Source organism: Lampris incognitus, chromosome 18, assembly GCF_029633865.1.
Source record: "Lampris incognitus isolate fLamInc1 chromosome 18, fLamInc1.hap2, whole genome shotgun sequence".
Lineage (NCBI taxonomy): Eukaryota > Metazoa > Chordata > Actinopteri > Lampriformes > Lampridae > Lampris > Lampris incognitus.
The window spans coordinates 11,963,844-11,989,992 of NC_079228.1; the positions used below are offsets into that span (position 1 = coordinate 11,963,844).

General features: G+C 48.1%; 1 protein-coding gene across 1 annotated transcript in view; it reads left to right on the top strand.

Annotated features, from left to right (window-relative positions):
* ctdp1 (CTD (carboxy-terminal domain, RNA polymerase II, polypeptide A) phosphatase, subunit 1) overlaps positions 1-25,938 on the top strand; it is a 129,178-nt gene extending 103,240 nt beyond the window's left edge. The window contains exon 13 of the mRNA XM_056298772.1: positions 23,037-25,938. Within this exon, the coding sequence (XP_056154747.1) occupies positions 23,037-23,229 (193 nt within the window). The 3' untranslated portion in view covers positions 23,230-25,938. The remainder of the gene's footprint in view (positions 1-23,036) is intronic.
* The last annotated feature ends 211 nt before the right edge of the window (positions 25,939-26,149 follow it).

The following is a 26,149-nucleotide window of genomic DNA, read 5'->3' on the forward strand; positions in this document are numbered from 1 at the left end:
TTTTCCACGCCAAGCCGTACTCTCTCCACTTTCGTTCCCTCATCTCTCCTCCGTTTGTTTGAATGTGAACAGCCACCCCCGGATAAACCGCAGCCAAGTATCTCCCCATCCCAATGCGTGTAAGCTCATCCAACACCCAAAGCATCCTTCTGTTGCAGCATCGCTTTAGAATATACCCCCCCCCCCGATCCAAGAGAGAAACAATCCGGCTGTCGTCATTCGCCACCTCTGCCTTTTTGTGTCTGTAAGAAAACGTCTTTTTCTCTGAGAGGAGATGCACAGTATTGCCTCCACAATTTTTTTGTTTGGACCACAGTCCTCTTCTAACCATCGCTAACACTTATCCTTGCACAGAGCCTCCTGACGTTGTACTTGTGTGGTCGTGTCACAGAATACAAGACTACAAAATCCATGCATAGAAAAGTCAGACGTAGGGCATCTGGGTGGCGTAGCGGTCTATTCCGTTGCCTACCAACACGGGGATCGCCGGTTTGAATCCCCGTGTTACCTCCGGCTTGGTCGGGCGTCCCTACAGACAGAATTGGCCGTGTCTGCGGGTGGGAAGTCAGATGTGGGTTTACATCCTAGTCGCCGCACTAGCGCCTCCTCTGGTCGGTCAGTGTGCCTGTTCGGGAGGGAGGGGGAACTAGGAACTGGGGGCAATAGTGTGATCCTCCCACGCGCTACATCCCCCTGGCGAAACTCCTCACTGTCAGGTGAAAAGAAGCGACTGACGACTCCACATGTGGTAGTCTGCAGCTCAGAAGAGTGGGGTAATTGGCCGGATACAATTGGGGAGAAAAAGGGGGGAATCCCCCCCCCAAAAAAAATCTATGACAAGGAGACAGTTTAGGACAAATCTCGACTGATGTGTTGCTTTAATCCAAGATGGTGGTCACAAAGGGCTGTGCAGTTTTCAGATGTCTGAACACTGTTAATAATGTTACATCATTAGTACTGTGCATATACAGTACTTCATAAAAGGGCCGTTGACCCATCAGTGATGTTCTATGAACTATTTTACTTCTATTTTCTATATTGGAGAAACCATATATTTTACAATTCATTCATCAATAGTAAAACCCACAGCCAACGCTGTACTCTGCTGGAGGACGGCACCTTTCATTATACACAGATGGTGCATTATTTACAAGACAGGCGCTGATATGCCTTGATTCCTTTTTGCCTCTCTCTCTCTCTTTTTTTTTTTTTTTTTTGATCCCCTTTTTTTCCCCAATTGTACCTGGCTAATCGCCGCACTCTTCCGAGCCGCCCCGGTCGCTGCTCCACCCTCTCTGCCGATCTGGGGAGGGCTGCAGACTACCACATGCTTCCTCCGATACGTGTGGAGTCGCAAGCCGATTCTTTTCACCTGACGGTGAGGAGTTTCGCCGGGGGGGGTGGCATGTGGGAGGATCACGATATTTCCCCCAGTTCCCCCTCCCCTCCAAACAGGCGCCCTGACTGACCAGAGGAGTTGCTAGTGCAGCTACCAAGACACACACCCAGATTCGGCTTCCCACCCGCAGACACGGCCAATTGTGTCTGTAGGGAGGCCCGACCAAGCTGGAGGCAAGACGGGGATTCGAACCGGTGATCCCCGTGTTGGTAGCCAATGGAATAGACTGCCACGCCACCCGGACGCCCATTTTTGCCTCACATTTGTGTCTATACCAAACAACGATAAAGAATGGGTACCTATTGCCTTTTAATAGCCAGCTGAGATGTCATCTTGCAGTCTCACCGTGAAATGAATGGCAGGGAGGGCAGGATTATCTGCCGTGAACCCTGGCGGCCCAGTAGGGCTTTCTCATGTTAAATAACAGTTTTAAAGTTTGGCAATCGTGATAAAGCCAACCATGTTGTATATACTGTACTGTATATGGTATATACACTGGTACACCCTTATGTCCATCTGCCTCAGGCATGTATGGAAGTAACCTGCTAACATCTATTTCAGCACCTCTGATGTATTCTCTGCACCACTGCACTTTATCACCTCTTTATAGTCAATCCTTGTATATATATCTGAAGATTTTTGCGTTGTAGTGTTGTTATTCTATGTTAAGTACACTGAGAGCCATGACACCGAAGTCAAATTCCATGTTGTGCAAACCTACATGGCCAGTAAACCTGATTCTGATACTGATTGGGTTGCCAGATTAATGCGCTTTGCATTTATCGCTGCATCACATAGTCATGCAACTGCCCAATCACAGTTTAGTAAACGCTGCTGTAGTTACTTTTTTTTTTTTTAAGATTTGAGTCACATTTTGTGAATTTTTTTTCTTTATAAGAACTTCTCATTTAAACAAGCCCATCTGCAGGTGTCTCGCACCCGTGCACGCACCCGGATGCATTTAGGTTGCTCACAGCCGCTGTTTTCCTTAAACTACTTAAGATTAGGAATGGCCACCTTACATAAGCAATATTTTAATTTTAGGTGCTGCCCTAGTTATTCCTCTGCTTCTGCAATTTAGCATCCACAATTAACGTCCATACCAGAGCCCATTTCCAGGACAAAAATCAAAGCTTATTGATTACTGCAGAATTAATCTTCTAATTTCAGAAAGAAAAAGCTTTTCGCATTCACGCCTCTCTGCATTTTGGGTAGAACAGGAGCAGTGACGAATATCGCCATCTCCCACCAGCATTTCTAAAACACACACATGAGCTGGTCGTGCATCTTTTGTTCAATTTGTACTTTGACTCAGATGAAAGGGAGAACGGAAAAACAAAAGCCTTTCCCAGCATGCCGAGAATTGGACTCCAGCCCCCCCCCCCCCCACACACACACACACACACACACACACACACACACACACTCTCTCTCCTCCACACCTTCATCCTCTACTCTCATACCTTTTTTTCTCTCTCTTTGCTGGCTGGCTGTGATACCATGGTAGCGAGCTGTCTTGTCTGGCAGCCTGTGTTGGGGATTAACAGAGACCCTGGTATATGGACTAGATGTTCTCATGAAATATTGCTAAAACAGGTGTTTCTCCTCTATTTTCTCCTTATTCCCATTTTTAATCATTAAACATGAAACCTTGGTTCCTTCATAGTGCCTAATTTTATCCAATTAAGATTAACTTACATTTCCCATGTGCTGCTGCTGACCCGTGCTACATTTAGACCTTGATGTTCATCAGTGAGGCTCATCTCCTAATGACAGTGTCTCAGTTAACATGTTCAGTATATGAGAAGGGTTAAAGAGCTTTCATCAGGAATGGCCTTGACGGTGGTCTCTGAAGTATTATTTTAGAATTGCATATTTCGTGTTGCATCCTCTGTGTGGGGTTTGCATGTTCTCCCCGTGGGTTTCCTCCGGGTGCTCCGGTTTCCTGCCACAGTCCAAAGACATGTAGGTCAGGTGAATCGGCCGTACTAAATTGGCCCTAGGTGTGAATGTGTCGGCCCTGTGATGGACTGGCGGAATGTCCAGGGTATGTCCCCCGCCTGCCACCCGATGACTGCTGGGATAGGCTCCAGCACCCTCCCGACCCTAAGTAGGATAAGCGGCTTGGATAATGGATGGATGGATATTGCGTTTAAAAAAATACATTCTGAAGCAATTTGGGAGTGGTGACAGAAACAAGATTGGCTCTAAATGACATTATTTATAGAAACTGAGCCTCTAAGCCTCTAAGTTATTTGCCTCGTTATTTATGTAGTGAGAACATTTGACATCAGTTTAAACGTTTTTGATAGGGACTTTAGCATTGCCATTGACATATCCGTCCCCCTGTATTTAGCAAAGATATCTTATAGAGTAACTGAACCCATTTTAGTGAGTGTGCTGACATCTACAGGTTAAAAACCATGTAAAGGTTGAAAGAATGCGAGGCTGGTCTTGGTACTCTGTGATGTTAGCATAGCAGCATAAACATAGTTGAAGATAATAACATAATGGATCTGTTGGATGTAGGTGTGCCAAAGAACCACCATTGACAGTTGTAATTGCTGGATTTGTCTGTCTGTTAATGCTGATAGATGCGCTGGTACACCCACATCCAACGACCTATTATTAATGTTATTATCTGCAGTTGTGTTTTTCCTGCTATGCTAACATCACAGAGTACCAAGACCAGCCTGCCATGTTTTTAACCTGTAGATATCAGCAAACTCATTAAAATGGTCTGGGGCTTGGTTACTCATTAATTGACTTCAGTCGTGGTTGGAATTAAAACAGTCAGTGTGAACGGGACCATGTCATTTTGCCAAGTGCCCAGTCCGCTCTGTTAGTCACAGAGACTGCAAAATTGCTTAGGGCTGGGCAATATATTGATATTATATCTATCCTGATATAAGCCTAGATATCATCTGGGATTTTGGATAATTTAATGTTGTGATTTGACATAAGTGTTGTCTTTTCCTAGCTTTTGTTTTATTTCATTTATTTATTTTATTATTTGGGGGGGGGGGGGGTTGCCTCCATTTTCTCTCCAGTTGTACTTGGCCAATTACCCCCCTCTTCCAAGCTGTCCCGGTCGCTGCTCCACCCCCTCTGCCGATCTGGGGAGGGCTGCAGACTACCACATGTCTCCTCCGATACATGTGGGGTCACCAGCCGCTTCTTTTCACCTGACAGTGAGGAGTTTCACCAGGGGGACGTAGTGCTTGGGAGGATCACTCTATTTCCCCCAGTTCCCCCTTCCCTCTAAACAGGCCCCCCCGACCGACCAGAGGAGGCACTAGTGCAGCGACCAGGACACATACCCACATCTGGGTTCCCAACCCACAGCCAATTGTTTCTGTAGGGACGCCCGACCAAGCCGGAGGCAACATGGGGATTCAAACCAGAGATCCCCATGTTGGTAAGCAACAGAATAGACTGTTTTGATACCCGGACGCTCCTGGCTTTTAAAGGCTGCATTACAGTGAAGAGATGCAATTTTCTGAACTTATTAGACTGTTCTGTTATATTATTTGTCTCTGCCTGTTTGGACGTCACATCCACGTTACTAATGAGTGTTTATCAAAAATGGCCTTGTGTAAATATTTTGTGAGAGCACCAATAGTCATCTCTACAGTATCGTCAAAATGTCCATATTGAGGTATTCAGTCCAAAATATTGGGATATCAGATAGTCTGAATTCTTTAGTATTTGACTGTCATGGTATTTGGCATTCTTTGGTATTGGAATTCTTTAGGAGCTCCTGTTAAACCTCCGGTTTGTTGATCACCCATCCTCGCTATGACAATGCACAGAAGAATAATTGCAATGAAGGCAATTTGGAAAATGTTTTACTGGCTGGCTGTAGCTACAGTTAATTTTGAGATAAAATGGCCAATTGCTAATGAGTTCTTTATGTGCTTCCCTGCTTCACTGTTTCTGAGATCAGCACAGACATGTCTCCAACAGAGTAGCATTTCTAGAGAATGTTGTTTATTATCCCTGACTACAGAAGAGCACCGTTTTAGTCTTTGTTACAGCAGATGATGAGTAGATGGATTGGGGAACGGTTTTTTTGCTATTTTCTGAGAGGCGATGATTTAAAAATACACACCTGTGGGATTCCGAGACTCAGAGGGGTGAGTCGGTTACAGTATGTGTACAGTTCACTACACGAAAACCTACCAGTTAGTGTTTGTTCCCAAGTGTGCTCGAACCTGTTCGGGGTAATTGTTTGTAAGGATGAGCTGATACCCTGAGGACTGCTGTAATGGCACTGTAACTCTCCAATAGCTGCTCAAATTACCCCATTAGCATTTATGAAAGCTGTTGTTTCCTGCCCGTAGACAAACCAAGAATCATCATTTGTTCCAGGCTATGTTTTTTTTTTATTGCTTTTTTTAAAATCTTCGTAAAGGCAGACACTTTGCTACACATTTATCCCCGCTGGGACACTGACAACCCACATGGATAGATTGAAGGTCTAGCATTAAACCAAGATAATACCTTGGTGCCATATATTCAGAAAATAAATGGATAAACCGAGAGAGCTTGTGGCCTGTAGCATTGTTACCTTGGCACCCTGCAGGTTGCAGCTGATGCTGTGCAGCTGACTGCATTCATCCATCCATTATCCAAGCCACTTATCCTGCTCTCAGGGTCGCGGGGATGCTGAAGCCTATCCCAGCAGTCACTGGGCAACAAGCGGGGAGACACCCTGGACAGGGCCAACACACACATTCACACTTAGGGACAATTTAGTACCACCAATTCACCTGACCTACATGTCTTTGGACTGTGGGAGGAAACGGGAGCACCCGAAGGTAACCCACGCAGACACAGGGAGAACATGCAAACTCCACACAGATGACGAACCGGGAAAACACCCCCCCCCCCCAAGGTTGGACTGCCACGGGGCTCGAACCCAGGACCTTCTTGCTGTGAGGCGACCGCGCTAGCCATTGTGCCACCATGCCGCCCTGACTACATTCAATCCCTTCCTATTTTGTGGCATACTGCCAGACCTTTCTGTTGTGCTGGACTCGACAGTTATTTGATTTGTCAGATACATATATTCTTTGGCAGCCTTTGCCGGTACACTCGACTTAATGCTGCCATTTGAATATTGAGCAAAGCCTTCGTCTACCACGGCAAGGTGGCTTCGAGTTTGTATTCAGATGACTAGCTGCCAGAAAGGCAAAGGTAAGATATCTTACAGCTGATCAACTATTAGTGGTTCTGCAGGATGTGTGCGTGTGTGTGTGTGTGTGTGTGTGTGTGTTAGGGGTGAGAATCCTTCGGGATCTTACGATTCGATTTCGATTCTCATGGTCACGATTCGGTCCAAAAATCAATTTTTGATTCAAAAGGATTCCCAATTCAAAATCGATTCTAGATTTGGTACATAGGGGGGCTAATTTCAGGATCTACTCCAGTCTGCTGTGCACTAAGAAAGGCAGTGTGGCAAATTATGGCATGAAAGCAGACTAGTGTGTACAAGATTATGTAGTTTTTATATTTGAAAAAAGTTATATCAATTGATTGCAATAATGTGAACACACAAAGGCAAACCTAACCTTTCTCAGTAAAAACCGACAAGATGGTATGTGGTACTTTGGTTCAGTTGTCTGGATCATAAATCTAAAGCCTTCATTGTTGACTGCACTGTAGGGGCGCAGGTCTTTTGAAATGAAACAAGCGATGGATCTAGTTTTTTTTTTTTTTGGCTGTTCAGAATTGGCTGGGAGTTTGGGTAAAGTGGTGCAGTGTGCGTTGTTTGTTTGTTAATGTTGCAGGAGGTCGTTGTTCCACTGCTTTCACCTCTGGGTGATGGTGTATGATGTGAGACCTAGCATTTGTATTGTTCCCGAAATACTTAACTTTCATTTTGCAGATCTTGCACATTGAATGAGTCGTGTCAAGCTCCTCCTTCCCCGGGCGATTGTAAAATCCAAAATGCGCCCAAACGCTTGCCTTCTATGACGATGAGACTGGCTGAACTGGTTGCTGCTCCACTTTTAGAAAGGCTACCAAGAGCTAACGTTAGCAGCGACGGACTAGCCACTGTCGTGTTTTCCGGAAGCTGAAACAGGTGCACGGCAAGTCAACATTGCCAGCAGTGAGGAGGCTACTTAAGACTGAAAAAACGTTTTTAAAAATCTTTTTTTTTTAAATTTGTGAATCTATTCAGAATCATAGAAGAAGGGCTCTGAGCCCTTTCATGTTTGCAATGGTGATGGACAGGTTGACGGACGAGATCAGGCAGGAGTCTCCATGGACTATGATGTTTGCGGATGACATTGTGATCTATAGTGAGAGTAGGGTGCAGGTTGAGGAGAGCCTGGAGAGGTGGAGGTATGCACTGGAGAGAAGAGGAATGAAAGTCAGTAGGAGCAAGACGGAATAGCTCTGCGTGAATGAGAGGGAGGACAGTGGAATGGTGAGGATGCAAGGAGTAGAGGTGACGAAGGCATATGAGTTTAAATACTTGGGGTCAACTGTCCAAAGTAATGGGTAGTGAGAAGAGAGGTGAAGAAGAGAGTGCAGGCAGGGTGGTGTGGGTGGAGAAGAGAGTCAGGAGTGATTTGTGACAGGAGGGTACCAGCAAGAGTTAAAGGGAAGGTTTACAAGATTGTTGTGAGACCAGCTATGTTATATGGTTTGGAGATGGTGGCCCTGACGAAAAGTCAGGAGTTGGAGCTGGAGGTGGCAGAGTTGAAGATGCTAAGATTTTCATTGGGAGTGATGAAGAAGGACAGGATTAGGAACGAGTATATTAGAGGGACAGCTCAGGTTTGACGGCTTGGAGACAAAGCAAGAGAGACAATATTGAGATGGTTTGGACATGTGTGGAGGAGAGATGCTGGGTATATTGGGAGAAGGATGCTAAATATGGAGCTGCCAGAGGAGAGGAAAAGAGGAAGGCCAAAGAGGAGGTTTATGGATGTGGTGAGGGAGGACAGGCAGGTGGCTGGTGTGACCGAGGAAGATGCAGAGGACAGGAAGAGATGGACACGGATGATCCGCTGTGGCGCCCCCTAACGGGAGCAGCCAAAATTAGTAGTAGTAGATTCCGAATCACAGAAGATAAGAATTGCGATTCTTACATGATTTGGTTCCCCACCCCCTACCCCACCCCTAGTGTGTGTGCGTGGTGTGAGGGGTAACTCCAAAGTCTTGTCTTCTGATGGACTCCATTACTGACAAACGACTGGCTCAGTGGACACACAGCTTTTCTCCTGTTCGCATTTGACACTTGAATCCCGGAGTTGAATTAGACATGCCACGGGCAGGGGAAAAGGGGATTTAAAATGCGATACACTTTTAAGGGGACAGCCAGTCGGCCTCGTTCAGATGCCTCCGTGGGTGTGCCGGATCCGACGGACCCATGTGCACGGACAACATGGGTTTCACAGCAGAGTGAGCATCCCAGCGTCCCCCATCGCTTTGATAAACAGAGCTTGGCGGCACAAAGGAGGCGATAGACTGTGAGAGGTAGGAATGCTTACTCAGGCTGTTCACATGTAAAGTAAAAGAAGAGACGGAAGGCGGAATACAGAAAAAAAAAAAGGGGGGGGGATAAAACTGCCAGTAATCTGACCTAGTTTTCCTTCTAGGCTCTCAGTTCCAAACTGATGATTCAGACAGTTCTTCTTGTCTGTGTGCTTCGGTGTGATTGGTCGTGCTGTGAGGCAAAGCAAGTCATCTGGGGGCAGGCTTCAAGTCTGACGTATGCACAGCAGTTACACACACACACACACACACACACCCATATTCACCGCCACTGACTGGGAACCCTAAGTGTGGTCGCTGCTTTGGGGGAGGGGCCACACAGAAGGGACAAAAGAACAGCAAGTTCTTTTCCCCAACACAAAGGCTGCTTCTGCCGTGGCAGTCCTGCAGTGTGCTAAGAAGTAAGGTTGGGTCATTAGGCGCCACCTTGGAAAAGTTGGGCGAAGGGGGTGGCGGAAGAAAGGCGTCGAGCCTGATGAAAGTGGAGGGGGAGTGTAGGGTCACGGGGACAGTCCTTGTGATGTCCGCAAGTCAACTGTCATTCTCACCCCAGCAGTAGTCGGGGTTAAGTTTCGCCGTATTCTAACCTAGCCTTGCCTACGGAGGTCATTTCCTGCCAAAACTCAACAAACAAACAAAACCTGTTTTACAAATGCCCTACAGTTCGCTAATAAACACGGTGTGGTTTGCAACTACAAAGCAACATTAACAAACTAATGCATTTTGTTTTTCAAATGCAAACCGTACCTATCAAACAAATACAAAACGTATTTCTAATACATCATGCTTCAGAGACAAATACACCATGTCTTACAAGTATAAAGAAAATATCTCTTGCAACTCTTTTCCCGCTAACTTTTTTTCCCCGCGCTCTGTAACATCTTTGTGCGTGTGTGGGATATCAGATGCATACTTTTTCGGTGCAGAGTACTCCATACTATTATAGGCCTTATTCCATATCCCAGCTGGATAGCTCAGTAGGTAAGGATGCTGGTTTTCCTGCCAGAGATCGGGGGTTCAAACCCCAGTTGGGGCGAGTCTCCATTAAGCGTCTGTGGCTTAGACACCTAATGCTATATAAGCCGACTACCTCTCAGATGTACGTGGCTTTGGATAGAATCGTCTGGTAAATGAAATTGTAAATATTCCGCTGGCATCACAGCATGTTGCCTTTTTCCTTGTTCTGCAATGAGATGAGGCAAAAATTCAGTTTTATGTGCAGTCAAACAGCATCCTTCAGTGTATCTCAGCAGGTAGCCTGCCGCAGGCCTGGGAGTGAGTCACGCCAGTCCTTTTATCAAAGTCCAACTCTCTTTTCAACACCTCACTAGAACTACACACTGTCTGAACTCGATGTCCACTTAAATCTGTCAGGCGTCAGTGGCTGAGAGGTTTAGGCCCAGTCTCTGAGGTTGAAGTCGCTGTAGCGACTCTCCTGGCTTTGTATTATATCCCTGCTCAATAGTCAGACCGTTTGGCCAATGGAAATCAGTTCTAAATTTCTTCCAAACGTGTGGCGTTACAAAATATTACATTAATTAATGTGCGCTGTATTGTGTAGACTAATGAAGGATATACAAATTGGTCAGATGGGAGTCCATAGGAAAAGGGAGGATGCTGAAATCATTTCGTCTAACACAGCTACATGGTAGAACTGGACTTGGTCACCATTTTCTCTTGGTCTCTCTTGATCTTTAAGTTGTTGTTGTGTTTTTAATGAGTGTACAACCAGGGAGAAAAACCTATTACAACTCAATTTTACACACATTAATCACAACAGCCACTCGCCTACACAGATTATGTTCAATACACAGAATTATTGTTAAAAATGTACCATGCAGGGCGTCTGGGTGGCGGTCCATTGCCTATCAACACGGGGATCGTAGGTTCGAATCCCCGTGTTACCTCCGGCTTGGTCGGGCGACCCTACAGACAGAATTGGCCGTGTCGGCGGATGGGAAGCCGGGTGTGAGTATGTGTCCTGGTCGCTGCACTAGCGCCTCCTGTGATCGGTCGGGGGAGCCTGTTCGTGGAGGAGGGGGAACTGAGGGGAATAGCGTGATCCTCCCATGCGCTACGTCCCCCCTGGTGAAACTGCTCACTGTGAAAACAGGTGAAAATAAGCGCGCTGGCGACTCCACATGTACTGGAGGAGGCATGTGGTAGTCCTCGGATTGGCAGAGGGGGTGGAGCAGCAACCGGGACGGCTCGAAAAAGTGGGGTAATTGGCCACGTACAATCGGAGAGGAAAAGGGAGAAAAATCCCCCCAAAAAAGTCACAATCAACCTGCTTCACCCAAGTTTTATAAAACTATTTCTTAGACAAGTCGCACCTGCTGACCAAGACTTTAGTGAACTGCTTCCAAATATCACTCCGATATAAAATGATAAAGAAAAACCATTTTCCCTTCTATATTACACAAAACATACCCCCAAAATATCATCAGACAAGGCTCCTATGCAGAAATGCTTTCGTGTGTGTGTGGGGGGGGGGGGGCAGCATCCTAAGAAGTAAAAAACTCTTGCCCACTCATGCTGGGTAGGGAGCATCTCCTTGGCCAGTCTGAGTTTAGTTCAGGTCAGAAGTGGGTTTTTGCCTCCAGGTCCTGGCACCAATTTGTGTGATCTAAAACAAAGACATCAGCAGCAACAAACTGAAGCCTTGGACTGATCACTCAGATTTTATCCACGAGTGTACACCCAGAGAGAGAGAGAAGTCTCAGCGAGAGGGTGGGAGCCCTGATCACAAGTTCTCTCTGGCCTTAAGAGATGGGCAGCTCTTTTTATACACAGTGAGCACAAAAAGTGCACTTAGTACACACAAGACGTGACACATGACAAGTAAACAAGACTCAGTACAAAGGATTGTTGTTGGGAATGTTCTAGACTTACGGGGACCTGACTTCGACGTAAAAGGTCTTACTTACACTTTTATTCCTATAGACTACACATTCTTTTACTATTTATCTATAGCCTTGTTGTCCGAGCAGACGTCTCCTGAAGGGACATGTGTTACTGAGACATGTTATCCCTGTGACACAGGAGTGACTATGCCCTTGGCCTCAACTCTCTCTTGGAAACAACAGAGGACTATAAATCACGGTCGGCACGGTGGCCCAGTGGTTAGCGCTGTCGCCTCACAGCAAGAAGGTCCTGGGTTCGAACCCCGGGGTTGTCCAACCTCGGGGGGTTCATCCCAGGTCGTCCTCTGTGTGGAGCTTGCATGTTCTCCCCGTGTCTGCGTGGGTTTCCCCCACCATCAAAAGAAACATGCATGTTAGGGTGAGTACTCCTGTCTGTGCCCCTGAGCAAGGCGATGGGAAAAGAACTGGAGTTGGTCCCCGGGCGCAGCATGAAGGCGGTAGCCCACTGCTCCTAGCTACACAGATCACAGCTAGGATGGGTTAATTTGCAGTAACTGAATTTCCCCAAGGCGATTAATAAAGGAAACTGAATTTAGTAATTAATATGTGACCGCCATATGAATCCTCAAGTCGTCATCATCGGCAGTCAGTCGGGGTTGAGTATGACCGTCCGCCCTCTGGGTGCTCAGGTGGGCGTAAAGGCTGATCCTGGAGCCACATAATGGGAGGACGCCAGCCCGTTGCTGACAAATCCTCCAGTACCCTCGTGGCACAGCACATGCAGATCTCCTGACCAGAGCATATGTGAGCATAGTTTGACACTATGCACAATCAAACATTATCACAACAACATTTGAGTACAAAATCAATCATTTGAACCAATTGTCCCCCCCCCCCTTTTCTCCCCAATTGCACTTGGCCAATTACCCAATTCTCTGAGCCGACTCAGTCACTGCCGAGCCAGGGAGGGCTGCAGACAACCACATGCCTCCTCTGATACATGTGGAGTCGCCAGCAACTTCTTTTCCCTTGACTGAGGAGTTTCACCAGTGGGACGTAGCACATGGGAGGATCACACCATTGCCCCCAGTTCACCCTCCGCCCTGACCGACCAGAGGAGGCGCTAGTGCAGTGACCAGGACGCATACCCACATCCGGCTTCCCACCCGCAGACACGGCCAATTGTGTCTGTAGGGACGCCCGACCAAGCCGGAGGTAACACGGGGATTCGAACCAGCGATCCCTGTGTTGGTAGGCAACGGGATAGACCGCTGCGCTACCCGGACTTGATCCAATCATTGATTCATATGTAGATATAGTGACTAGAGGAATGTGAAAACGAGTCTGAGTGGAGAAAAAGGCACCACTGCTAAGGGCAATGCAGATAAATAAGCTGTGTCTGATTTTCAGAGCATGTTCAAGATATCTGCCATTGGCCTACTTATCTTATATAACATGTTAATGTTGGCTTGTTTTGATATAACTGTGGGTTTTTGGAATAAGGAATGAGATAGTAGACTGAAGCGGCAGAGTATTTACATATGTTGAGTTGATGGAGTCTTGAGACTGAAAGAACAAAAAACAAGCTCGAGATTTTTATGGATGTGAAGTCAAAAACAGGTTCACAGCTGCTACTTTTTGAAAAGGCACACAGCCAGTTTAGTCCCTAAGGAGATATCTTCAGATTTTCAGTCGTTGTGTTTAAGGCCCCAATCCCTGTGTTACCTCCTGCTTGGTCAGACGACCCTACAGACACAATTGGCCGTGTCTGCAGGTGGGAAGCCGGATGTGGGTATGTGTCCTGGTCGCTGCACTAGTGCCTCCTCTGATCGGTCGGGGGTGCCTGTTCGAGGGGGAGGGGGAACTGGGGGGAATAATGTGATCCTCCCACATGCTACATCCCCCTGGTGAAACTCCTCACTGTCAGGTGAAAAGAAGCGGCTGGCAACGCCACATGTATCTGAGGAAGCGTCTTTCATTTTCATTATCATTTATTCTGCTCATGGTAATGCACAGCTCCAAAAAGAAACAAGCAAGTCATGATCAAACACAACTGCATTTACATATTCCACGGTTGAAAAGGAGCAAAGACCTTGTAACGAAATAATTATAAAATATTGTAATAAAAAATTGTAACCGCATATCCAGACAGCTTTGTGAGACAGACTGGATCCACCTATATTTTCTGCAGCAAAAAAAAAAATAAAATTCTCCAGTATGTAGTCGTCACATTGATGCTTAATGAGCGTGTGGGTTGAAGAATGGCATCATTACGAGGGTGCTTGTTGCTCTATTGCCCTGCGTCTCGGCCTTCATCGTTTGCTCGCACACTTGACATTCTGATTCCTCAGTCTGGCTTAGCGAAGCTCTCGTCACGTCCCCCAACAAGCCATCCCCCATCCTCATGAGGGAGCTACATCTGTCTTCCTCTTCAGTCCGAGTCTCCGTGGGAGGATAGTACAGATGCAGAAAAGACCGTGTTTACATTGGAAAAAGAAAAAAATGGCGATGCTGATTATAAGTGTTCTTGCTTTTGGAGATAGTTTGAACAAATGAAATGCAGTGGGGGGGGGGGTTCATAAACCTTGATGTTGTATGAACAGAGGGATAATTTTCCTCGAGGAAAGAATTTATGGATGGAGATGTTGATCCAATAAAACACAACAGGAAATGGTCATTACTTAAACTCAGTTGTAGCCTCTGCCTCACGACTCATGGTAAGGACAACAACATCATCATCCTTCATGCGGACAAAGGCAGATGCACTGTTGTATTAAACCAGACAGACTATCAAGAGAAAGTTATGACGTTGCTGAGCTACATAGATACTTATGAGCCCCTGAAACGAGATCCAGGCAGTGGTTACAGGGAAAGAGTGATGGATTGTCTGAAGCTGTTAGAGAAGGCCGGTGTTATTGACGTAGTTTTGTACCACAGATTCTACGTAGGGGAAGCTACACGTAGTCTGTATGGGTTACCTAAGAGACATAAACAGGATGTGCCTTTATGGCCTATTGTTTGTATGATTAACTCAGTGACCTATAACATCTTTAATTTTCTGGCATCTGTTCTTAACCCGTTAGTAGGCAGTGATGAACATCACATTCAGAACACTATGGATGTTGTGGATAAGATGAGAGACGTCTTTATGGAGGGGGATGAAGCAATGGTCTCTTATGACGTTAATATCTCTCTTCACGTGCGTTCCTGTTGATGAAGCAGTGGAGGTAGTCCATATGAAATTACAGGAAAACCCCCACCCTTAGCAATAGGACCACCCCAAGGATCGGGTCCCGCGGCACAAACAGAGCCAATGTAGTGTACGCGGTTAAGTGCCGGGAGCACTGTCGTGGCTTGTACATTGGGGAAACTAAACAGACACCGGCCAAAAGAATGGCACAACACAGAAGAGCTAACGCGTCAGGCCAGGACTCCACAGTCTACACCAGCGGTGGCTAACCATGTGCCATGGAGAGCCATGTGTATGCCGGTTTTCATTCCAGCCTGACTCGACACCAGGTGATTTCATTGATATATTCTTCCCCTTGGTTGAAGGGTTGCTAATCAGTGAAATCACCTGGTGTGGAGTCCGGCTGGAATGAAAACCTGCATACACGTGGCTCTCCATGGCACATGGTTAGCCACCGCTGGTCTACACCAATCTACAGGTCAGTGGCCACTCTTTCAGGGATGAGGATGTGCACATCCTTGATAGGGAGGAACTCTGGTTTGAACGGGGAGTCAAAGAGGCCACCTATGTGAAGAGGAAACGACCATCCCTGAACATTTGTCGCCATCTTACAACACTGTGGTTGCAACATTCCCTAGTCCTCTGTGAATAGTACACATGGACTTTTAAGCTCTAATTAATGGTCACACCCATATTTGCATATGAAACCGGTCATTGGTTTTGGTCGTTATGCAACTGTATTGTTTATAAGCGTGGGGATACCTGCAGTCAGTTTAGACTGAAGAGGTCACTTAGTTGAGTGATGAAATATATCTGTCAATACACATGCTATCCAGATGAACTGATTCAACCTTCTTTGATTTTCTTCTCTGGGTTGTTGAGCATGCATCAGGACAGCCACTGATTTAACTGCCATGCATTTTTTTGGGGGGGGAGGGGGGGGGTTTTGAGATACTATATTAATCCCTGTGGGGATCTGCATTCAACCCATCCTAGCTGTGTAGCGAGGACCAGGTGGCAGCCGCCGTGCAGCACCCGGGGACCAACTCCAGTTCGTCTTGCCATGCCTCAGTCAGGGGCACAGACAGGAGTATTAACCCTAACATGCATGTCTTTTTGATGGTGGGGGAAACCGGAGCACCCGGAGAAAACCCACCACAGACACAGAGAACATGCAAACCCCACACAGGACGACCTGGGATGACCCCCAAGGTTGAACAACCACAGGGTTCACACCCAGGACCTTCTTGCTGTGAGGCGACAGCACTAACCACTGGGCCACCCATTGGATTGAAAACCATTGAGGAGTGGATGAATACCACCTTAATTTTTATAGCTGTTGACGTTATCTAGTAGGTTGTTTGTCTACCATCTCTATTAAGGAGACCTCTATATTACCCACCCACTCATCCTCCCAATAACTTGTCTTGACCTGATAGTCGTTTTCTCTCACTCCTACTCTAACATTGGTAGGAATCCTGTCTCCGTTTGCTGGTGCACATGGCTAAGAAGGTCTTAAATCTCTCTCTAATCTGATTAAAGCACTACCTCTGCTCCTGTTTCCTATTCACTTTTTCTCCTAATGCCTCCATCCTCCAAGCCCCTTGTGACAAAAAAGAGCACTTCAGAGAGCTGCCTTTTGGTTCCCGTTTCTGCATTTACAGGGCTTCCTCTGGCCCTGCAAGATAGAATTTGAAATTACAGAAATTACAGAAATTACAGCGTTCATCCCTCATCGTCCAGCAGCACAGACAGACAGACAGTAAAGACACCACCCACATAACAGAAGCAGTGAATAATTACGTATAAGCGAGGCAGTAATACTGACCATAGAAGACATTCAAAATGCTAGGCAAGTACTGACAGTCTAAAATGCTTGTTATATTGTCTGCCCCCCCCCCTCCCCGAGGCGTGAACGAGAAAAACATACCCATCAGTTCGGATAGCTAGCGGCCTCGGCCTGCCACCTCTGTCACTTCTACAACTCATAACGTTCAAACGCACCAATCCACTATCCATATGAGCTGCCTGGCTCTCCTGGGTGTTTTATTGATCCCTTTTTATCAGTTTTAATTACACCCCCCCCCCACCACGTCCCAAAATACAATAATTCTATACACTGCTTATAGCAGACATGAAGACGTAAACATTAATCTGGTGGGTTACATTCAGAAACATCAGTTTCCTCAGACGGTACAAACACGATTTAAGTTTGCCCATATTATGATCCACAATTGATCCTAACGCTGTGTGGTGAGCGAGCCTCTACCCCCAACCTGAGAGGAGAGGGTCCGATACTTAGAGAGAAGAAGATCATAATTGACCTCTTCCACATCAGTGTTGAGATGAAAGTGTTGGCGATGCACTAGCTATTTCAATTACCCTAGCAGCCTTACATTTTACAAACTGCGATGTTATGTTAACGTGTGACTTACATACATATAACACCTGGGTGTACCACAACGTTAAGGAAATACCACAGGTCTTACTTGTTGAGAAAAAACACTTTTTTGCTATTGGCCACAAATTAATAAGAAATAAAAAAGCTACTGGACCGCCAACTAACACCACCCACTATGTCGCGGCACGAGTCAATACTGTTGGAAAGGACGGAGGGAAGATTTATTTCCATTCAAGAATGACAACTTAGGGGCATCTGGGTGGCGTGGTGGTCTATTCCGTTACCTACCAACACGGGGATCGCCGGTTCGAATCCCCATGTTACCTCCGGCTTGGTCGGACGTCCCTACAGACACAATTGGCCGTGTCTGCGAATGGGAAGCCGGATGTGGTTATGTGCCCTGATCACTGGACTAGCGCCTCCTCTGGTCGGCCAGGGCACCTGTTCAGGGAGGAGGGGGAACTGGGGGAAATAGCGTGATCCTCCCATGTGCTACATCCCCCTGGTGAAACTCCTCACTATCAGGTGGAAAGAAGCGGCTGGCGACCCCACATGTATCGGAGGAGGCATGTGGTAGTCTGCAGCCCTCCCCTGGATCGGCAGAGGTGGTGGAGCAGCGACCGGGACGGCTTAGAAGAGTGGGGTAATTGGCCGAGTATGTGGGAGAAAATGGGGGACAAATCCAAAAAAAAAAAGGATGTCAACTTGGAATCATGCAAGCCGTAGTATTCTGGGAAGTGTGCATGGAGCGTATTCCAAAGCTGAAACACATCGAGGTTTGAAATCTTCATAGTCTAATGAGTGTCCCTTTACCCATGTAGCCTCATTCACTCCTATTATTTATTTATTTATTTTCATATTTTACACTTACAGTTGCCAGAGGCACTGGGGTGGCACATTGGCACAGTGGTTAGCGCGGTCGCCTCACAGCAAGAAGGTCCTGGGTTCGAGCCCCAGGGTAGTCCAACCTTGGGGATCGTCCCGGGTCGTCCTCTGTGTGGAGTTTGCATGTTCTCCCCGTGTCTGCGTGGGTTTCCTCCGGGGGCTCTGGTTTCCTCCCACAGTCCAAAGACATGTAGGTCAGGTGACTCGGCCATACTAAATTGTCCCTAAGTGTGAAGGACGGACAGCGGCCTGTCCAGGGTGTCTCCCCGCCTGCCACCCAGTGACTGCTGGGATAGGCTCCAGCATCCCATGACCATGACCTTGATTAGGAGAAGCGGCTTGGATAGTGGATGGATGGGTGGTGCTAGAGGGCACTAATAATTTGAGCATATAGATAAAGGAAAACTAAGTCGTTCCCTCAATCTTCCCGCTAGAGGATTTCTGATGTTATCTATAAACATCATCGAGGTGTATCGGCTGGCACCCAAATTAATTTCACTTTATTTTTGTTGACAGATGTAATAAGCTGGTATTCCCAACTTGCATTTGTGCCTTTATAAGAGAACTAAAAGTTTACCAAATTTGTGTTTGTTGGAATACCATTTGGGACCTTATATGTACTCGTCTCTCAGCACCACTTCCCCAGTCGAGCCGGCTGGGCTGCACGTTGCCATTAGGCCAGTGGTGCCGCTTTATTGGCCGATGTCAGAACCGGTAATGAGGAAATTCAAATGAAGGAAATGTTTCATACGGTTTAATTATGTGAGCACTCTGGCAGGGAGTACGAAGGGGAGTAATGGGAATCTCTCAATTAGGGAGTGAACCTGACTCCTCGGCAGTCGCGTGGATTTTTATCCTCCTTCTCTTTTCGTCTCTGCTTCTATGGAGCGCCTACACTTTCCTCCCTCCTTGGTTCTGACCCTACCCCGCTACGTATAGATTGGTCTCATCCATGGCCTCTGAACAAAAAAGCCGTGGGGCTTCTTAATAACGGAACCGCCTAATTAGTCGTCGGTTTAAGATGAGATGGCATTGAGGGGGCTTGAAATGGGACGCGTTTATCCTCACCTCAGTCTAGCGGTAGCGTGACTTCTCTGGTTATTTCCTGTTGCGAGTTGCTGCGGTGCGGAGTTTCCGAGGGTCCTTAATGTTTTTGTTTTCAGGGGAGCCGTTAAAACGGCGGAGCTCTCCTTTTCCACGGAGTCGGATCACGGCGGTGGCTCAGCACTTTGTGTTTTAGATGCTCGTGAAATGTGTGATGGGAGAAGCCAGATGCCGTGCTAACGGCGCCTCTGCAGCATGTGGGAAGGTGGTAGGAGACGAGGGAACGAGGACGGGTTGAAGAAGAGATTGATGAGGAGGATAAAACCGTAACTGAAATGCATCACACAGCGCGACATAACAAATGTCTGATGTCGGTCTCACGCTGCCCGTTTATGCCCCTGGCTTTAACATCCTGCTGCATGGTAAAGGTGCTCGCCGCCGTGTGTCCTGCTGAAGCTGACCAGCCTGATCTCCTCGTCCCCTGACCGGGTCCCCCATTCCACCGTGTTCTGGGTTAGTGTTATCGGTTAAGGCTGCTAAAGTGTAAAAGACTACCCCCCCCCCCACCAACTTTTCTACCCAATTGTATCCGGCTAATTACCCCACTCTTCCTAGCCGTCCCGGTCTCTGCTCCACCCCCTCTGCTGATCCGGGGAGAGCTGCAGACTACCACATGCCTCCTCCCATACATGTGGAATCGCCAGGCGTTTCATCAGGGGGACGTAGCACGTGGGAGGATCACGCTATTCCCCACCCCCCACCCCCCTCGAACAGGCGCCCCGACCGATCAGAGGAGGCGCTAGTGCAGCGACCAGGACACGTACCCACATCCGGCTTCCTGCCCTCAGACATGGCCAATTGACCTTTCGCAAAGTCCCGCCCCCTTAGTTACTGTTGCTATGCCCGCCAATTATTTCAGAACTATCCAGGAAGTAGCCGGAAAACACCAAAACATGAAGGAAGAAATCAGCGCATTGTGTGGGTAAAAGTAACAGTAATAATACGTTAGCTGTATTAGCTATCAATAATAGCTAGTAGCAAGCTTAGCTTGGAGCAGACAGGTATTTGTGTTGATTCTGGATGGATTAAGCTGGCCATGGGGTCTGCTATACTGCCAAATCTATTGCCGACATTGCGCTTCTTGTGTTCTGGGTTTCGGGAAGGGAAAGAAAATTACACCCCCTCCAAACTTTTCAGATATGTACTATCCGATCTGCAGATCCCATAGGCACACCGTTTCAGCATTTTGCTGTGTGTTTGAAAGCTTGACGGACCGTTGCTAAGGTAGGGTTGGACAAGCACCGTTCTGAGGCGGTACTTTGCGAAAGGTCAATTGCGTCTGTAGTGACGCCCGACCAAGCCGGCAGTAACACGGGGATTTGAACTGGCGAACCCCATGTTGGTAGGCAACGGAATAGGCCGCCTCGCCACCCAGACGCCCTAAGACTACTTTTTTAATCAGTGTATATCTGGTGATTACAGCCAGTCATGGCTGGGGAAATCATAAACTGGACCGGTGATTAAACCTGTTTTCAAGGCGTCCGGGCAGTTGTAAATAAGGACCCGTGGCTGTCGGGGTGAAGCTGACATGGATTCATATAACCTGTTCCACATGTGATTAACAGAAACCGCTCCGGCTTGGCTGTGATGACGTGAAGCCGTCGGCGGTTGAAAAGAGCTCTCCCCCGCTGTCCTGATGGCTGATATTTGGAAATGGTAGACGGGTGGTGCGCTCGACACGCACATTAGCATACAGCAGCTGCTTAGCCTCCTGGGGAACGCACACATCAGCCCCGGCCTCTGCTGTCACCGGCTGGCCCCGGCTGAGGAAATAGTTCCACCCGTGTCGCATCAGCAACTACCAACTTTCCCGTTTTCTTCTGCAAAAACAAAACAGGCGCCATTCATTAGCCGTGGCTCTCGAGTCGTTGGCCCTCGGCCCCGCCGTCGCCCTCTAACAACTGGGTCTTGGTATTACGGCTTTGAAAATGAACGTGTTGTGATGATCGGTGGCTCTGAGCCGTGCAGAAAGATTCACCCCCCTTTCCAGCCCTCACCTACACTACGCACCCAGACTGGGGGAGTTATCATCTGGGGCCGTATCACGGGGCCTCTCTTCCAACGGTAGCCGACATCTGACCTTTAGCGAACACACCAATCAGAGGCCTGAGCGTCGGGGCGGTGAGCGGGGGCCGTTGACGGCGGTGCGGCCTAATGAGAGAGGTCCCCCCCCCCCCCAGCGCGGGGCTGCTGTCAGACACCGTGCCACGCCACGCAAACCCCTGCCAGCCTCATTAGCATCATGCTAACAAGCCCTCTCGCTGAGGAGATGTCACCAACGAGGCAGCGCAGAGGTGGTAGGTGGGCGGCTTGTTTACGGCTTCATGAGAGTCCTTAAGCCACTCCGCGAAGCCCCCGCCAATCCACCCACCCTTCTTTTCTTTTCTTTTCTTTTCTTTTTTTTTTTGTTATGCAGTTCAGTCTGATCCAGAACCGTCTGTATTTTCCCTCGTCTCAGCATTTCACATCCCTATCTCTTTGTTCTCCCTCCTCCGTCCTTACTCTGCGTTGTTCCCCCCCCCCCCCACACACACACACACACAATTTGAATCTCCCCTGTTTTGGCACTGCCAGTGTCCTAGATCACCCGTCGCCAGGGCACAGTGTGACTGGCTTTGCCACGAGGGAGACTTTGGTCCTCCCCGCTGTCTCTCTGAGCCCTTTATGAGAGCCGTCGGCTCGTCGGGGAGTGAGGCGGCGCTGTCTGTGTGGAGAAGAGAACGCTTTCTCCTGTTACGTCATGTCGTTCTCGAGGGGGACCTGCCGTGTCGAACAGACAGTGTACTACATAGAGGTTTTTTGGTGGTGGGGGGGGGGACAGGTGATTTTTCTATAAAGAACAGGAAGTCTGTTTGCCGTCTTCGTCAGATTGTTGTCGCTACACGAACAGTAAGAAATTCACCGGTCGCTGAAAACATCAAGGTCTCCCTTTTAGAGCTCCTCTCCTGGAACGTCGTGATTTTACTGCTCAACAACTGAGGAGTCTTGGCGTCTTCACATCGAGATGGTTTCCTAACGTGTGATCAGTTACTCGACTGTCAATAAACGTGAACTTGATGCTGATGATGATGAGCGGCGCAATGGTTAGCGCGGTCGCCTCACAGCAAGAAGGTCCTGGGTTCGAGCCCCGGGGTAGTCCAACCTTGGGGGGGGTCGTCCCGGGTCGTCCTGTGTGTGGAGTTTGCATGTTCTCCCCGTGTCTGCGTGGGTTTCCTCCGGGTGCCCCGGTTTCCTCCTACAGACATGTAGGTCAGGTGAATCGGCTGTACTAAACTGCCCCTAGGTGTGAATGCGTCGGCCCTGTGATGGCCTGGCGGCCTGTCCAGGGTGTCTCCCCGCCTGCCGCCCAGTGACTGCTGGGACAGGCTCCAGCATCCCCGCCACCCTGAGGAGGATAAGCAGTTTGGGTAATGGATGGTTTGCACTTTTAGCACAGCTGCTGCTGCCTCTGGCTTTCTCCAGGTCACACTGTGAGAACAATGAGTTACGTAACTTTGGGGAGGGGGGGGGGCAGAGAAGTGCTTCTCTGTTTTAGACGCAACAGTCCCGCTAAGCCTATAAACTGTGAGGATGCAGGTTGCATAACGTAAATCCTGTTCTGGAGGTTGGGCGACGCAGAGCGGGGCTCCCCACATGAACGCTTTCCAGTGCCATTTTCTAAATCCTCCCGTCTCGTTTCTCTAGGGGGCACAAACGCAAGCTGGACGAAGCTGAGGAAGAGGAGGAGGAGGAGGAGGCGAACGCCAGGGAGAAGGACGAAGCCGAGGACTCGGCCGACGAGTCGTCCAAGGACTCCAACGAGGAAGAGGAGGGCAACAGCTCGGAGGCAGACGAGATGGCTGCCGCCTTAGAGGCGGAGCTCAATGACTTCATGTGAAAACGAGATAGGAGAAATCAAACCTGTGGGCTCTGTCACAGAGAACGACACCGCAAAGCAGTCCGACGAAAAGTTGGGAGTCGCAGCTCAGATTGCCCCTCTAGTAGGAGCGGTACCTAAATATCTTATTTTTCTCTGCTTTGGAGTCTGTGGTGGTTGGGGGGGGGGTGCTGTAATAAAAATGAATGTCCTGTACAGAATCGAGTGTCGTTCGACATGGAGCTGTGTAAATACTGGCGGCCTAGAGGGCTTTTTAGAGTTGTAATAGAGGCTTTGCGGCAGAAACTCTTTTTCGATGTTAACATTTTATCGTGCGATTACTTTGAAGACATTGGATTTTGATACGTCTCCGGTTTCCTTTTTCTATTTGGATTTTTTTATATAAATTAGAAAGATAAATAAAAACTACAAACACAAAACAAAAAAAAACCGCTGCTGGAATTATATGCCAAAGAGTTTGGAGTCGTTTCACCAAGGCCTGCATCTAAACATGTAGCTTTTTTCATTTTATTTTATTTATTTTTTTTGTTTTTTGTGGTTTTCTTTTTGGTTGGTTTGTTTGTTTGTTTGTTGTTGTTTGGGGTTTTTTTGTTTGGTTTTTTTGTTTGGTTTTTTTTTTTGGCCCGTGCTAGTTTTAGGGGTGATTATCGCAACCGGCAGATAAAGAATTTGGATTGGTTTTTTTTGTTTTTGTTTTTGTTTTGTTTTTTGTGTTCTGGTTCCCAGGTCTGTTCTTCATAGTACTTTTGACACAAATGCCCCTTTTCCACCACATGATACCGGCTCAACTCGACTGGCTGTGTCGTTTTCCATTACCGTCACAGCCCCCCCCCCCCAGTTTAACCAGGTGTCACTATGACACCTGGTTAAACTGCAAAATGTACTTTTTTGGAGGGGGGGGGGTTCCCCCTTTTTCTCCCCAGTTGTATCCGGCCAATTACCCCACTCTTCCGAGCCTGCTCCACCCCCTCTGCTGATGCGGGGAGGGCTGCAGGCTACCACATGCCTCCTCCCATACATGTGGAGTCGCCAGCCGCTTCTCTTCACCTGACAGTGAAGAGTTTCACCAGGGGGATGTGGCGCGTGAGCCCCCCCCCCCGAACAGGCGCCCCAACCGACCAGAGGAGGCGCTAGTGCAGCGAGATAAGATAACTCCGCTTCGACCGCTTCGGTATTTAAAAATGCCAGGTGATATCTTTTTTCTTTTTTTTTCCCTTTCCAATTTTCTCCCCAATTTGTATCCGGCCAATTACCCAGCTCCTCTTGAGCCGTCCCGTTCGCCGCTCCACCTCCTCTCCGCTGATCCGGGGAAGCCCCGACCGACCAGAGGAGGCGCTAGTGCAGCGACCAGGACACATACCCACATCCGACTTCCCACCTGCAGACACGGCCAATTGTGTCTGTAGGGACGCCCGACCAAGCCGGAGGTAACGCGGGGATTCGACCCGGCGATGCCGCGTTGGTAGGCAACGGAATAGACCGCTACGCCACCCGGACGCCCCTAATGCCAGGCGATATCCCATGCGCGCGTTGATGACGCAGCGACGCGTTTCTCCGACCAATCAGAGGTCTGCGTTGATTTTGGTACCCGCTCCATTGTTCTTGGAACCTCGACAAAAGGTGGTACCAGAAAAGTGGTAACAGTTACCCAAATGCCGGGACTTCCCACTAATGGAAAACGAAAAAAAAGGGCGGGGCGAGTCGAGTCGAGCCGGTACCATGTGGTGGAAAAGGGGCGCGAGTGAGCTCCCGAGCCCCTGATATCAAACGGCCCCTTGGTGCACTATCACTGTGAGTCCGGTTCAGCTTTCTGCTCACGGTCACTTAGTCTCATCCGGCAGCGGAGGTTATGAACGAGATGCACTGTGACGTAACGCATTGTTTAATGCTGATTACTCCCCCTCCCCCCATCGTTCTAATATGTGTACCGATGCCGTCAAATATTAATATCCAGCAGCCACGATCATTATGCCAACTCCTCTGTATATGAGCTCATTACTGTTGGAGCCTCTTTCTTTTCTTTTTTTTTCTTTTTTTTTTTTGTTGCATGGTGGGTTCGTGTGACGTCATCACATCAATTCTTAGTTTAAACGCGAGCACTCGCCTGGATCACTGTGTTTGGTCAGCCCCGACCACGTGTGTCACCCAGCTGGCGCAGAGTGCCGCGAAGCCGCTCATGTACAAGAGTCCAGCAAAGACTAGAAGTACACTTCTTTATTTCTGTCACGTGACACAACTGTCCAGTCTTCACCCGCGTGCAAGTTCCTGTTTTCAAGACTCTCCTGAAACTCATCCTCACCGAAACGCGATCTGGGGTGGGACCCGGTGAACAAACCGCACACCCCTGTCAGCTGTCCCATCAATTAAACCACGAGCGCCGAGTCCAGTCTGACCCCGCGTGTCTTTCTCCGCTCTGTGCTCGAGCGGAAACCAGCGCACCGTTGCAAATCGTGTTTCATAGTGTGCGTGCGTGCGTGCGTGTGCGACCATTTCTGCCACTGTCCAGTGTCACCTGCTGTAGCCGACAATTAACAAAAAAAATCCCCAAAAAATAGGATTCCTTCTGAATAGCTTCCGCATCTGTTGTTTCTGATTTGTGTTGTTGTAGTTTGTCACCATTTGCATTGAAAAGACTGATGTGTAAAGTATTTGTACAGTCTATTTCCTACTTGACCCTGAAAACAGACACTTTTCAGTAATAAAGATGTGTTTTATAAGAAATGCTTTCTGCTTTGTTTGTGACGGGTTCTTGGTTCTGTCTCAAGCAGCGAAGTCCGCGGTGTAGGTTCTGGTCCGTTATCTTGCCTGCTGGGAGTCTCTCCGCTAGTCCCGATCTCTTGCACAGAAATTATGCACATTTCTGAAATGTCCCTTTCTCTCGAATGATACCCCGGATAGATATCTTGATTATAAATGATGA